This window comes from Artibeus jamaicensis, unplaced genomic scaffold, assembly GCF_021234435.1.
Source record: "Artibeus jamaicensis isolate MK-2021 breed Jamaican fruit bat unplaced genomic scaffold, CSHL_Jam_final contig_3174, whole genome shotgun sequence".
NCBI lineage: Eukaryota > Metazoa > Chordata > Mammalia > Chiroptera > Phyllostomidae > Artibeus > Artibeus jamaicensis.
The window spans coordinates 4,872,855-4,888,266 of NW_026521738.1; the positions used below are offsets into that span (position 1 = coordinate 4,872,855).

Here is a 15,412-nt window from a genome sequence, read left to right on the forward strand (position 1 = left end):
GCCCAGGCTTTGGCCAGCTCAGGATAGCTTTCAGTGAGCCTGAATTGGTTTCTCCTTCTGTAAGAGGGGATGGCTCCCTCTGCCTTAGGGTCCCACCAAAGAGACAATAAAGGAGAGCTGAGGGGACGGAGGCCTGCTGGGGGACATGAGGAGAGCTGTGCAGCCTGTAACACTGGGCTCCGCAAACCCGGGGGAGGCCTGCGGTGATTAACCCAGAGGTCCCAGCAGAAAAGGGGTGAAACGGGGATGGTCCGAGGCCCGAGAGGGGCGGGAGTGGCAGAATCAGGTACAAGAACCAGGTGTGCTGTGCCAGGAGTCTGAGGCCTCTCTCTTTGGCCGCACATGGAACCCAGCGCAGGGAGGTGTCCTCCGGCCTCTCAGACCTCAGGCTGGAGCAGGAGCAGGGGGAGGAGCTGGGAAGAGCAGTGGAAAGAAGCAACTGACTCCAGGGAGCCTCCTGGTTTCCCAGAGCCTGAGTTGTCCAGCCTGCCCAGGAGGGGCCGAGTCAGGGTGTGGCTTCTAAGCACCTGCACACAGCCCTTCAGGACCCTCCCTGACCCCGCAGACCCCCTTTTGCTCAATCCTCCTGCACGCACATCCCAATAACTAGAGCTTAATTCGATCTCTTCCCGTGTGTACCCACGGCTCAGGGTGTCCCGTCTGCCTGTTGGGGTAGGGTTCCAGAGGGGCAAAGCACGCTCTGCAAGGTAAAGCATGTCCTGAGCAAGCTTCTCTGTTCTTAATGGTGGCCTGGCCCAGTCTGGCCCAGCCTGCTGTGGAAAGCCTGGTGAGACCAGCATATAATGGGGCTTCAAGATGCTCTGTCCTGGTCAGAGGCCCCTGGAGATAAGGTGGAGAAAAGCCAAGTGCAAGATGCTTGGCCTGAAAGGACCAAGGGACTTTTAAGCCCCTGGTGAGTGAGGAGCACGCCTGTTTATTTTGTACACCCTGTGAGCAATGACCGGGGAGCTGGCAAGTGCCCATATGCAGGTGAGCCTGTGAGGAACACTGGGGGCCAGAGGTATGGAAGCTTGAATGTGGGGGAGAAAGCAAAAGGCAGGTTGGGCAGTGGACCTGAGGAAGCAGCCAGAAAGGGCCTGATTCTCTCAGGATTCTGGCCAACCAGGGCTGTCAGGGCTGTAAACCACACTGAGTGCAACCCGTACAACTGGCTAGGGCGACATGGGAACTCAAGAGCCCTCCGTGGTGGCTGGACTTGTGGGAGGGGCCACGGGCTCCTCCTCAGTAAGAAGGCAGGAGAGGAATCAAGCTGGAGCCCAAAGACAGGTCAGAAAGTCTCAGGGGCGATGCAGAAAGAGTCAAACCCGAAAGCAGGGACCCTCCTGCTGAAGGAAGCTCACCAAGGTTAGGACCACCCCCAAGGTCACACAGCAAGACAGCCAGTAGAGCAGGGCTGGCATGGGCCCTGGTGAAGTCCTTGTCTGAAGCTTGGCTCAAGGACAGATTACATCTCAGCTGAGCCCAGATCCAGTCCAGAGCAGCCGAAAGCTGCCCCCTTCTCAGGCTGCACCTGAGCCTCCAGCCCAGGATGGCAAGGACCACAAGAATGGCAGCCGTGTTCACTTAATTAGGCCCCTTAACAAAGTCAGATCTAAAGAGTTATTCCATTAATGGCCCACAGCAGAAATAGCTGAGAGTTCATTAAAAGTGTGGAGTTGCTATAGCAATTATCTGGGTCGGCTCCCAGAGCAGGTTAGTCCTGGGAGTTCATTAGCCTCTGGACAATCGAGGGGGCGGAGCTGCCCAGGATTGATCTCTGGGGAGCTTTTCAGGTGCTTCAAAGCACTTTCCTATGAATGAAATCTGGTCTGTGGTCTCATTTGGTCCTCCTACAGCTCTGGGCTGTAGAAAGGTAGATACTGGTGCCCCATTTTACAGATGGGAAAGCTGAGCCCTGGAGGTGAAGAATAGGGTCCAAACCATGAACTTGGGTCTGACCGACTCCCAGCTCTTCAGACTGAGCCTTTGCACCAAGGAGGCCACGGGACCCCGTCCCCCACCTGGGCTGGCCTCCCTCTTTGTCCTCTGGCCTCAACTGAGGAGGTCAGTGTCCTGGTTCAAACACTGGCTTATACTCTTGATTTCTAAGCACAGACTGCCTTGTGTTTCTTTCAATGTTGTTTATTTCTTTTTAATTAAAAAAAAAAAACTTTCCATTCTGGTGCCCTCTTCCCGAACAAGGTGTGGGCTTCTTTCTATTTATTTATTTACTCTCACCTGTGGATATGTTTATTTATTTTAGAAAGAAAGAAAGGGAGAGAGAAAGAGAGAGAGACGTCAATGTGAGAAACATCGACTGGTTGCCTCCAGTACATGCGCCAAACAAGGATCAAACCCATAACCTAGGTACACGCCCTAATTAGGGATCAAACCCGCAATTTGGGGGGGTATTGGACAACACTCCAACCAACTGAACCACCCAGCCAGGGCAAGGCTGGGTTTTTTTGGGACCCCCAGGTCCAGAGCTGGGGCATCTGTTCGAGCTCAGAGACTCCGGGACCAGCAAGGACTTGGCTGAAGGCAGGCGAGATCCCCTCACACATACTCGTGCACCCACAATTACCTGAATGCCCACAGGGCCTCCAAAACCTAAAGGCCCACAGAACCAAAGGGCCTGGAACACTAGACTGGTGGGAACTGTGGACATTCTTTGTGTCGGAACCCCAGGGCAGTCCGGCAAGACCCATGCACCCCTCTCCAAATAATGTCCCTAAATGCATGAAACAAAACACATAGGATTGCAAGGAATTTTACTGAAATAAGTTATTAAAATGCTTTTTGAATTGTGATAAAGTAATAGGTTTGCTCTTTAACTAATGAATTAAAAAACAAGCTCTACCAGTGGATCTTTTCAGTATAATTTTGACTTAGTACTCATTTTAAACAATATTAATTTTTTTCTTTTATTGATTCTGGAAAGAGGGGAAGGAAGGGAGAGAAATGTCAATGTTGTGAGAGAAAGACTGACTGGTTGCCTCTTGCATGTGCCCCAACTGAGGACCAAACCTGCAACTCTGGCATGTGTGCCTTGACCAAGAATCAAACCAGCAACCTTTCAGTTTGAGGATGTTCCCAACCAAGGGATCCATGCTAAACAGAGCTTTTAATAACATTTTAGGATCTCTGCAACAACTCAGTGGGACACACAAAGGTCTGCAATTCCCACCGGCCGCAGCCACAGGGCCGGCTTGTTACCATGGTTTGCTGCCCATGTGTGTAATGGAAGGAGGTGTTACGTTCCAGTTATAGGTCAACATACATTTTTCCCCAACCGAATCCACAAGATCCAGCATTCTATCTACTGACACTTCAGGGCTCTGGGGTCCCAGTTAAAAATCCCTGTGTGGAATTTGGGGCACAGAGCTAGTTAGTGGGGTCCCTGTTGCCTTTTTTCTTTCTTCTTTTTATTTAAAAGATTTTATTTATTTATCTTTAGAGGGGAAGGGAAGGAGATAGGGAGAGAAATATCAATGTATGGTTGCCTCTCGTGTGTCCCCTGCTGGGCACTGGCCTGCAACCTAGGCATGTGCCCTGACTGGGAATTGAACCGCGATACTCTGTTTCGCAGGCCCGCACTCAATCCACTGAGCTACACCAGCCAGGGCTGCCTTTTTTTCTTTCTACATGTGTTTTGTGCCCGTTGTCCCCGCCAACCTATGACCTCCGCCCCCACATCAGGAGAGGGCAGAGGAGCTGTCCAGCTCCCCGAGAGCCCCACAGCCCCACACACCCATGCACGTGTGCACACACACACAGATGGCCACACTCTGCGGGTCTTACCTACAGCGGGGAAGGGCACAAATCTCTGGATGAGAAGGCGGGTGGCCGGGGTGAACTTGTTGGCTTTCTGAACCAGGACATTAAGGCCCACCTTGGAAAGAGAAAACAGAAAACTGCATGGTGCTACAGCCACCTGTGGGAGGAACGGACAGACAGGGCGGGGCGGGGAAAGGAAGAGCAGCGAGGCAGGGGCACCATTTTCCCCTGTGGTTGCACCCCAGGCCCTAGCCTGCAGAGCTCCAGCATGGCCATTTAATGCACCCCTACCCACTCCTTCCCGTTAACCAGCTCCTACGAAAGACAGAGAGAGACAAGGCGTAAGCTATGTGTGCGCAAACACACACGCAGCCTCTCTGGGAGGGGAAAGCAATGGCAGGGCAGTTGCTGTTGCATATAAACATAGTGTAGGACCCTCATTCCCACCCCAGTCTCTAAGCACCTCCTTTCGGAGGCTCCACTGTGACCCCAGGCCTGGGCCTGGCCAAACCACGAGGGCTCAGGAGAGTGAGATCCACACACCTGCCCACAGGTGCCTGCAGAGCTAAGGAGAACAGCTGAGCAGGACAGGGGCGAGGAGGCGGGTGTGGAGCCATCCTAGGCTCACTGATCCTGGGCACTCAGACCCCAGCTCCCCTTCCCTGGCCTTTGCCTTGGGCTCTCCCCACTGCAATTCATCCCCGTGCTGTCTCTACAACATGTTCACCCCCGCCAGCTCCTCCCTGTGATCCGTGGGAGAGGGTGCAATCTCCTGTGTGCAGCAGTCTGGGCCTCTGTCACCACAGTGCACTCCCCAAGCCCACGTTCTCCTTCTGTGAGCCAAGTTCACCACTTGTCAGATCCTGCACTAGCTTTCTGGTCTTGGCACCTTTTGCTTGTGCTGGTCCCTAAGGCAGGGAGGCCTCCCTTCCTCTACTCAGTCCTCACCTGTTCATGTAACATCCACCTATGAGCTCTGCCTCCAGTGTCACTTACTAACAGTGGACTCGTTTAATCTTCTAGTCAAGTCTTTTCATGTTTGCCTCAGTTTCTTTGTCCATAAAACGAACGGTGTCTACAGCACCCCAGGGCTGCTATAAGAGTGTGTATAAGCATTTAGACAACAGGCCTCAATAAATTAGGCTATAAAAGAATGATGTTGCCTCTTCCTGGTGGAAACTCCCTCCTCTGCGCATCACGAGCCCCTCCTTCCCCGCTCTCAGTACACCGCTCATGTGTGTGACTTGCCCCCAAGACAGAGTAGGGAGGAACCCATGTCTTCATCATCTGTGTATGCCCCGCACTTAGGGCAGTGGATGGAACATAGTACAGACTGACTAGACTGTGACTGAGGAACAAACACATGAGCCAACAAACAGATGAACGGATGGAGAGATCAGCAAAGGCTGGAAGTGGAGGGGGCGGGGCTTGTTGGAGGAGGGGAAGTGGGATGAGTTTAGGTGGAGGAAAAGGACCTTTGGGTGGAGAAAACAGCATAAGCACAGACACAGAGAGGGAAAAGCAAGACGCATGAGGCTAGACCAGAAGACAGGTTTGCAGAGGCCTCTGCTCCCCCAAATGAGACCAGAGCCGGCCCCTGCCCTGTAGATCATTCCTGGGCAGAGGGGGCCTGGTGCGGCCTGCTCTGGCCTGGCCCACCTGTTGGCTCAGCAGACCACTGCCTCCACAGCCCCAGCTCTGGCTGCAACCTTCCGTATTGTTGGGGAAGAGGTAGAGCCTTGGGAAGGCCTCCAGGGCTGCGGGGAGCCTGCAGCAGTCAAAGCAGGGAGCAGCAGAAATGACCCTGGGACCCAGGAAGATAGGAAGTGCCAGCCAGCCAGCCTTTGCATACCCCAGGGCCCCACAGGGCCATGGAGCTGCCAGGCAAAAACCCAGCCTGGGCTCTTGGGTGCCTGGCCTCCCTCTGGAGCCTTAAGCTAATGCTCAGAGTCCAATCCCTGTCCTTTCTGCATGTTCAAGGGAAAGCTGTGGGACAGGGCCATGCACCGCAGCGTGGGTGCATTTCAGTGGTGTTGCAGCAGCCTGCACTGGGCCCTGATACCTTGCTCCAGGGCTGCCCCTGCCACGCAAACAGATCTCAAGTGCAGGCCTCCCAGCTCTCAGCAGTGGTGACTGTCTATTTTGTGACTTAGAAGTGTTCCCCCCACTCCCTCCAAAACACCAGTGAACATGTTCCTACAGAGTGCGGAGAGTTAAAGTGTGGAGTGGCACAGGGAGATGCCAGGCCATGCACAGCTCCTGAAACAATTAAACCCCCAACACAAGGCTTTTACAATAGATAGGGTGTTACCCCTTCTTACAGATGCACAGACGTTCAGACAGGTTCAGAGAAGTTAAGTAACTTTGTCCAAGGACAGACAGCTATTATGAGGCAGGTAAAGCTAGGACTGAACCCAAGTACTGCAAGCTTTGTTCTGAACCACTGTGCTATTTACTTTCCAATTGTCTTTCACCTCAAAGACGAGTGCTTTAATGTCTGACATGCCATTTAAAACTCACTGTTAGCATAGCAAAACCTCCCTGAAAAGACCAGCCTGGGGCTGGGGCCCAGGGAGAGGAAAGGGGAAGGCAGCTCCAGTTAGGAAGATAGAGCCCTTGGACGTAGAAATCAGAAGGTCTGGGTTCGAACCCCACGCCTCACACTCATTTGGAAAGATGCAGAGTGTGGAGGAGTGGGAGCAGGAGCCCTCCAAGGAGCCAGCAGGGAGCTCAGCACCTTCCCCTGGCAGTCTCTTGAAGGCAGGCAGGGCTGGAGTGTGGCCACAGTGCAAGGAAGATAGAGGTTTCCGGTTGTAGTGATCACTCAGACTTGCCCCTACCCTCCAGCCTTCCCTTCCCTGGCTAGCATGGCACAGAGTGACTAACCCAGCCCATCTCCCACACCCCACATGGGAGAGCCCAGGGTAGGGAGGAGGAAAGGAGAGAAAAGAGATAAAACCTGGGGTCCCAGGTCTCTTCCAGCCTCCCCTTCTCCAAAGCCCACAGGAGTCTCCCCAGCGCAGCCGGGGTGAGACTTATTTACTAAGGCGCACACACGTTTCTGAGTACCTGGCCAACACGCCCGAGCCCAGGGAAGGGTCAGGGACCAGCAAAGTAGGGAGAAGGCCTGGGCTCCTGGGTGACCCACCCACCGCTAATGGGCAGCGGCAGAAAGGCATGAATGCAGGGAAGGCGCGTGGCTGCTCACCCCCTCTCCCCCCAGACCCCCCATCCCAGGCCCTACTGTCCCGGGAAAGAACCAGGGTGGGCTGCAGACCAGGGGCTGGGAGCCCGTCTGTTCTGGTTCCTCGGGGGCCCTTTGGCCTGGAACATTTGGTGGAGCCCATTAAAATTAAAAAGCCAAGTGGCTGGTGGCTCTGAATGCCAGCTCATTTTCCCTGGCATGGTGGGTCCTGTTTAAGGGAACCAGCTGGCATTAATGGCACACAACTCATCACGAACAGCAGCTAGCGATCAGAAAAATCTGAGCTAATAATCAGGTTTGGGAAAGATAATGAGATATGGAACAATCACTGCTGAGGGTCCCCTAGGGTCTGTTTTAACAGCCTCCAAATAAGCCACAAAATAAAAATTAACCAAACAGGGGCTCCATTTGAGTGGAGGGGAAAACAAACAGGGTGTGGATTTTGCAAAAGAATTCCCATGTGGTCAGCAGATGGGGGTCCTGGGAGAAGCCAGAGCCCAGGACATCAGCAAAGGCCTAAGGACCGTCTCTGGCCACTTCTCTCCAAGCTCCGGCTCCCAGGCTGGTGAATTTCCCAGGGGCAGCTGACAGCAGCAGAGGAAGAGGAGGGAAGACTGGTTTCCTGACGATCCCCCACAGTGGGGATAAGTGTTGACTAGCACCAAGAATGGGGCAGGTAGGGTGGGGACACCATGACACAAGACCTTCACTGCCATGAGCCATGTGGCCGATAGCTGTCTCCTTAAGTATCAAGGTCTTGCCCAGGCCAACAGCAGCCTAATTTCCACCAGGCCAGAAAAGAGACGCCAGGCAGGGCTTGAGCAGTGCAGGCAGCCCTCTCTGACCTGGGCTGTATCCTCTCCCCAGCCCAAACATCCAAGGCCCTGCAGATGCCTCTGTTTCAAGGGGCTTCAGGTACCCCATCTTCCTACAACCCAAATGAAGGCTACCTTGCTCCTCCTCACCCACACCTGGTTCCTCCCACATTCCTGGCTCACTCCTCATGCTGGAGACCCAGAAGTCTTCCCTGAGGAGGCCTCTCCAACCCCACGCCCAACCCATCCTGCAGAACTACCTGAGCCATTTCCTGAACACCTTGCATGTGGCTTCTCTCTCTGCTGCCACCACTTAGCTTAAGCCCCAGTCTCTTCTCCCTGAAAGCTCAGCTCCCTGCTTTTTACCCTTGCTCCCCGCTACAATCCACTCTACATAGGAGCCAGAGTGATCTCCTAACAATGGAGGTGAACTTGCTTTAGCCCTTCAGTGGCTTCTCGCTGCACTTACAGACCTGCACAGCCTGTGGCCGCCTGGCCTCCCTTGCAAGGCCCAAGGCACTGCACCATCACCCCTGCCCCCCAGATGATCCAACTCTCTGGCTTTCTCCCCCTCCCTCCCTGCCCCGCCCTATCTCTCCTCAGGGCTTCCAAGCACTGCCCCTCCCTTGGCCCCCTTACTTTTTGGCTTGAAGGCCTGGCAGGCCCTCCGAGAAGCCCCTCTTCACTCAGGCTTCGCTTTCATAGCCTCTCACAGAACCTGGGCCTCTTCCTTCTCTGTACCTATCTTGGCCTCTAAGTATATATTTATTTACCTTCTTAAAATGTTGTAAATCAAAGTAATACATGTATATAGTTTTAAACTGTGGACTCGTTACCAAACGTCCATGTCTCCCAACAGGCCCCAGCCCTGCCTCGCAGCCTCTGCCACCCAATCCTCACTGAATTCCTGGTGTCCGGTGAAATGAGCAGGCGCCGCATGAGTGTTCCCAGGGGAAATCAAGGGGCTGATTTCTGAAACAGGAGAGAAAAAACGAAGAGCCACGGGAGCCTGGCCTTGTGCAGTCACTGAGGCCCACCACGGCCAGAGCTCTGCCAGAACTAGGTGCTGCACACTCGGTCTATGTCCCCCTGAGGGGGCGGCTCGTCCCCTCTGCCAGGGGGAGGGTGCCGGAAGGGGTGGCCCCAGGGCCCGAAGGCTTCTGAGAAAGGAGACGCCTGACGGAGCCCCAGAGGGCGAGCAGCCGGCAGCCACGCTAGAAGGAAGGGTTCAGCAGGCTCCAGAACCGGCTCCGTGCACTCCACTGGTGCTTGCCATAGGGGGGTCCACGAAGGCACGAGGGCGGAACCCAGGTCCACCCTCAGGTGGTGGACGTAATGTACCCAAATGGTCAGGAGTTCGTGTGGGTCCTGGAGGGCAGGGGCCCGCCCGGGTAGGTCAAGGAATCTTCGAGGTACCAAGACTGCCCACCAGAGGGCACACGTTGTAGAAACTTGGTAACAAAACGGCCCAGTACCCTCTAATTTTTCTGCAACCCCAGCCAGCCTGTTGCTTGGCAACGAGCTCAGGAGCAAAGGGCCAAAGTGGCTGGGAGAGAGTCCTGCACAGGTTAAAACATCAGTCAGCTCCGACTGTGACTGCATGGCTTGTTTGCCAGCTACAATGGCCAGGCCTGACCCTTGAACCGTCACCCACAGAGACCAGCTGGCCACCTGCTGGTACACCAATTACATGAGACCCCTTCCATGTAGGAGGGGACAACTTGTCCTCCCCAGAATGTATACAGAGCTGACATTCATGTCAGCCTCCCCACTGCCAGCATCACCATCTGCAGGCTTCTGGAACACTTCAGATTATGCTACCAGGTCCATGTGATGGGCCCTCCGACTCAGAAGCCAATCCTAGTGACAGAAGTAAGACAATAACCTGGTCCAGGACGCGCAGGCTGTCAGCCCACCTCCTCCATCACGCCCAGAGAAGAACAGCAGGGCCTGAGGCCTGCCCTGGACCACAGAGGACACCTTGCAGTACACCCCTCAATCACAGGAAACACCTGAGGTATATCCCTGACCACAGAGAACACCCTGAGGTACACCCAGAACCACAAGGACAGCTGGGTGCATCTTGCAGGGGGCAGAGCATGCTGTGACCCAGGGACAAATACATGTAGCTGACCTGACTTTGGCCAGAAAAGACAGGCCTAGGAACCAAGCACAAGGGTGAGCAGAGGGTCTAACCCTGTTACAGCTAAAAAAACCTCTCAGACATTTTCTTTCAGTCTCCACTGCTCTTGGGGTACCTGGGGCGGGACTTGTCTACCTGGGGCCCTTCCAGCTGGAAGCCGAGAACACTGCTTGACTTTTCTGGCCCCCTTAAGTTACGGGGTGGGGGAGCCTGAAGAGAAAGAGGTCCTGTGGTAGGAGAATAGTGTCTCGGTTTCCTCATCTGTAAAATGGAGACGAGCACCTAGACAGTACCTGGCCTTCCTGTGATTGTTTGCCTGTTGGACTATCACGGGGACATGGAGTAGGCAGTGGGAACTGGGCGGGGAGGGGTTCAGCCCAGGAATCCCCAGGGACGCTTCCTTACACTCCAGTGTCCGTAGTAAAGCTTAACAGACATCACTCCATCCTCTACAGGGAGGACCCCCAAGTCCCAGACCCTTTAGGAATGGAGGTCAGCGTTGCCCCCCAAGGGAAAGTCCTCACCAGCTAAGACCTGGCTGAAGGTGAAGCGACTCTCACGCTCTGGCTCCATCAACCAGTTTCTGAGGGGACCTTAGCCCTGAGCCCTCCTCTCCAGCCCCAGGCCTACTCTTCCAGTCCCTGTGTCCACGAAGGTGGTCCACTGCTGGGCCGCCAACCCCCCACGACTTCTCCAAACCCCTCTGTCTGCACCCCCTGCAATGCCACGGCTCCCTGAGCCCAGGCAGGGGTTCCTGGCGCGGCCCTACAGTAGTGCTGCACGGCCGGCCCCGCTGCTCCCCCTCCATCAGCCCCTCAATGCCATCACGCTGTACGGAGCAGCCACACTCATTTCCTGACACCTGACATCTGTCATGCTCTCCCGGTGTGCATCTCTGTGTGCTGTGCCCCCTATGTGGACACAGCCCTGCCTTTACCTCTCTGGTCTGTCCTGTCACAGTCATCCCTGTGTGAATCAGGGGTCCCATCCCTGGGTCCTACTGCACCCAATGGTTGCCTTTGTCATAATTCCGGTTTCAGCACAGAGTATCCCAGCTTCCCCCCTCAGCACCTTGAAGCATATACACCAGTCAGACTGCGAAGTGCTCAGCACACAGGCAGCCTTCAGGGCGTGACCGGGCTGCCCTCGCGCAGCCCGGGCCCCGTGGGGGCTGACCACAGACTGTGCTCAACACCGACTCCCGAACGCACACACGGCGAGGACTGATGGAGGCTTCCTTTGTTAAAAGACAGCAAACTGTTAGATCTCAAAAATAACTGAAGATGAAATCTCATTTTTATTTTCAAGCAAGAAGCCAGACACTGCCAAATCTATTTAGAGGGTTCACCAAAAGGCTGCTCACCCGCACTGCAACCAGCACGAGACTTCACATCTAGGGCGTGCAAACTGGGGATCCCTGCTTCTGGGCGTTGCTGGCCAAGGTCAAGGGCTCTAGTGAGAGGAAAGCAGAGCTCTGCACTGCCCAGAGAGGAGGCTGGCCTCCCAGGGCCTGGCCTCCACTCCAGCTCATCCTCGGTCCCCGGGATCTGCCCGCAGCCTGTCAGCAGCCCCATCCACGCCGCCTGCTTGTAGGGACTCGTTTTAATTAATGCCAGCACTGGGCCAACCACTGGGACCCTGACACTTGTTTGCAGGTCATCTCCTCCTAACGGGCTCGCCCTGGGAGTGGATCTGTCACTAATTGAAGCAGAGATCAGTTAATGAGGCCGCGGGGCCTGGGGTTCCAGAGAACAAGGGAAAGGAAAATAAAATAAAGCCTCTTTCTTTGGAGGTTTTGTGATTTACACACACAAAAGAAAAGCAAGCAAGCTGCAGATTTTCCAAGTCAGAAACTCCACTCCATCTGCCGGAGTTAGACCCTCACTGTGTGAAGACGGCAGGCAGGGGGACTCCGCACTGCGGAGACTCGTGGATCAGAGCGGAGCGGGGCCTCCCGGGCCAGCAATCAATCGGCAGCCTAATTAACAAGTATTTATGGAGCAGTGCTCCATGCCCCCCTCGGTGGGGGAGAAGACACAGGGCCTGGCCCTGGTTAACGTGCAATCCAGTGCAACAAGGAGAGGACAGGACATGGGGTATAACTGAGAGTGTGAAGGACAGAAATTTCTAGAACTTGTGACACGGGGAGAACGGTGCGGGCTGGCATGGTCAAGGGCTCTGCAGACAGTAGGGAGAAGGGAGGAGGGCATCCCCAAGGCCAGCGTAGCCCCTGGGGCCCATGACAGCCTTGCATGGGGTCCCCAGTCCCTAGGGGTGAGGGAGGCCCTGGCTCTGAGAGCCCTGAGGGACCCCCGATCCCCAGCAACGCTGCTGGGCCTGGTGCCTCAGAGTCTCCTCCCACATCTGGGCTAGCTGTGGCCCTAGGAAGAGATTGGGATGGAACGACTGAGGACCCCTTGGGTGAGACAGCAGAGCCTGAGGCCCCTGGCCTGAGAAGGAAGTCCCACCAGGACAGCCACCCCCGTCGCTCCAGGCCTTCCCGGTCTGAGGGCTCCCCCTTCCAACTCCCCCACCCCACCCCACCCTTGAATCCCAAAGAAGGAAAGTGGGACTTTCAAGCTGCTAAACTAGGCTGAGCCATCCACTCCTCTTGTCATAGGGGAGAAGAGGTAACATGAGCAAGAAAAGGTGACAGAGCCCTTTCCTGTCTCTCACAGGAGCCCCTGACCTTGGCCAGCAATTTCCACAGAAGCAGGATCCTCAGTGAGTACGATCGCAACGCAGTGAAGTCTCGTGCGAGGCTGCAGGGCCACCAGGGTGGGGTGAGCAGTCTCTCGGCCGGCCATCTAAACAGATTTGGCAATGCCCGGCTTCTTGCTTGTGATGAGACATGAGCATTCAGGGAAGGAGGACAATCTTGGTCGTGAAATGGGGACACCCCCCCAACAGCTATTTGGAGACGATCTGGTCTACATAGCAGTGGAGTAAACGAGGCCATTTCAGGACGACTTAATCCGACTTTAGAGGGACAGTGAAGTCAACGACGGCGTTGGACACGATGGATTAGTGCCTTTTCACGAACAATCATCACATTTACTTAGTGACACAAGAACAATGAGGAAAGTGGGTTTCACAAAAAGATTATTATAAGGAAATGTCTTTTGATTCGAATTTCCTAATTTTTTCTTACTAATTACATGTATTTATTGCATGATGAATAAAATACAAAGCTGTGCAGTGACTTGCCCCTGCAGTCAGCTAAAGGAGACCACCCAGCCGGGGTCAAGAGCGTGCCGGCCAGAGGGGCAAGAGTGGGACACATGTGACTAAGGTCCTGGGAGCCTGAGCTTCCGTTCAGGCTCTGGCCTAGGCCCCTTGCTGTGTCGCCCGCCCTGGGATCCATCCTGAGGCTCACAGAGTCTACCAACCTCCCTTACACAATAGCTGCTCTATTCTCAGTCCTGTGGGATTCAGAATGAGCCTATTGCCTGTCTTGAGGAGCTTTCAGGCCTCCAGAAGGGACTAGGCATGTGACCACAGGGCCAAGACTATAGAGAGGGGACAAGAGTGCCCCAGGAGCCCAGGCAAAGAGTAGGGGGGAGCTGGCAGGGGGATCAACCTTCAGAACCATTCCACAGCCCCTAGTCTCCTGCATTAGGCACGTGACTGCATGTGATGACCAGCTGCCCTGAGAAGAGTGCCAGGCAAGCACGGGGCCCTCTGGGGACTGACGTGCTGCCCTTAGCTGCAGTGGGCAGCCCTCTACGCCACCCACAGGCACCGCCTCCCCTCCCCACTGCTCGGAAACCTGAATCACCACTTCATGCGCGCTGTCTCTCTCTCTCTCTCAGAACCTACTCTCTTCTCTGCCTAGAAAGCCTACCCTGACGGCCCACCCACAGAAACCTGTCTTCCACACTCCTTGCCCTGACCGTCAGACAAGGTCTGGCCCAAGATGATGGGGAGGGCAGCCACAGAGCAGCAGGACTGGGGTAGGGGGCTTGGGGGTGGGGGCTTACTCACAGCGATGGAGACGGCACTGATGACAGCTCCTAGGTAGCCCTGGATGAACTTGGATACGGGTGAAGGCTGGAAGACAAAGACAGAATTTCAGGCCCACTGGGTACCCAAGGCTCCCACACTCTGCCCTTGCCAACAGCCCCAGCCAGCAAGCGAAGGGTCCGGTGGACAGAAAGAGGTCCCTCTGGAAGCCAAAGGGACCCTGGCCACCGTCAGTGCCGCTCTAAATACGGAAATGTGAGGTGGCGATATCCAGGGAAATGTCGAAGGGCCCACTGCACTCTGCCACTCTGTGACGGTCCCTGGCAGACACTGCAGCCTGCAGGTACAGAACAGCAAGGGCCGAATGGGTCATTCATGGCTGGGCAAGCAGACTCGGTTTAGGGAGGCCACATGCTGCAAGTGGGCTGTCTGGCACCTGGAGCACTTCCTTGCTAGACACGGCAGTGTCAAGGCTGGCTCCAGCCTGGCTGGCTCCCACAGGCCTCGTCAACCCTGGTAGCAACTGCGCTTCCATGCCAATAGACGACAGTTGCTCAATATTTCTAGGGAAAAATGTATCCCAAGTTGCGATGTAGAAAGTTAAGACAAGAGCTGCAGAATTTGCCTTGCTGTACCACAATGGCAATTTGGAGATGCTCGGTTTAGGGTCGACGAGAGCCAAACAAGCGGAGATGCATGTGTGTGAGCACATGGGGGAGTCGAAGGTTTAGAACGAGGAGGGGGTGTCCTCAGAGTATGAGGCCCTGAAGTATCACCCCCCAAGGCTGGAAAATGCCCGGGCCCTCTCCTACCCAAACAGACTGCCCCAACCCTGCCACGGGGACCTAGAGTCTTTCCCCACTCTCCCTGTCTTTGGACCGAAGAGCGAGAATTGACCAGGGTGCAAGGAAGCCTTGCCAGAGACACAGGAGCCCCTTCCAGATGACAAAGGGTAACTGGGCCTCCAAGGCAAGTTCATCCCAGGAGGGCAGGAGGGGATATGTCCATCCTGTCCTCTCAGGCCCACTGCCCCTCAAGAGCAGCCTTTCAGCTTTGCAGCCCGCAGTCCAGGGACATGGGGGCCACTTCCAGGAAAGCTTGGAGAAGGCTTTAGGGGAAATCAGACCCCAGGGGGCTGCTGCTGTCCTGATCCACCATCAGGTTTGAGAGTGGCCTGCAGGGAATCCTGAAGCCAGCGAAGCTCATCCCTTTCCCCGCCCCGCCACGCTCCCACGTCACAGGCCTTCTTCACCTCACATGAACAGTCCCTCTCGTCAAGGCCCCTCCTGAGGGGCTGGCAGCTTAAATAAGGTGCCTCCAGGAGGGCGATGCTCCACCCAGGTGAGTGGCATGACTCACTGCAGGGAGGATGAAGGGCACCCCAGCCCGAAAGCCGCCACTGGCTGGTGGTCCGTGGTGCTCACCTTGGTAGCGTTGCGGTTTGCATAGTTGACACAAGCGTTGTGGCTCTGGTTCAGCCACTGAAAGGCAAGTGGGGAGAGGAGAAGT

General features: G+C 55.3%; 1 protein-coding gene across 4 annotated transcripts in view; it reads right to left on the reverse strand.

The window, feature by feature from the left end:
* The window catches only part of SFXN5 (sideroflexin 5), a 100,955-nt gene that overhangs the window by 37,645 nt on the left and 47,898 nt on the right, over window positions 1–15,412 (reverse strand). For all 4 annotated transcript variants that reach the window (XM_037126266.2, XM_037126265.2, XM_053663318.1 and 1 more), the window contains exons 8-10: window positions 15,328–15,384; window positions 13,925–13,990; window positions 3,802–3,892 (exon numbers count right to left, since the gene is read on the reverse strand). In XM_037126266.2, coding sequence (XP_036982161.2) covers window positions 3,802–3,892; window positions 13,925–13,990; window positions 15,328–15,384 — 214 coding nt within the window. The remainder of the gene's footprint in view (window positions 1–3,801; window positions 3,893–13,924; window positions 13,991–15,327; window positions 15,385–15,412) is intronic.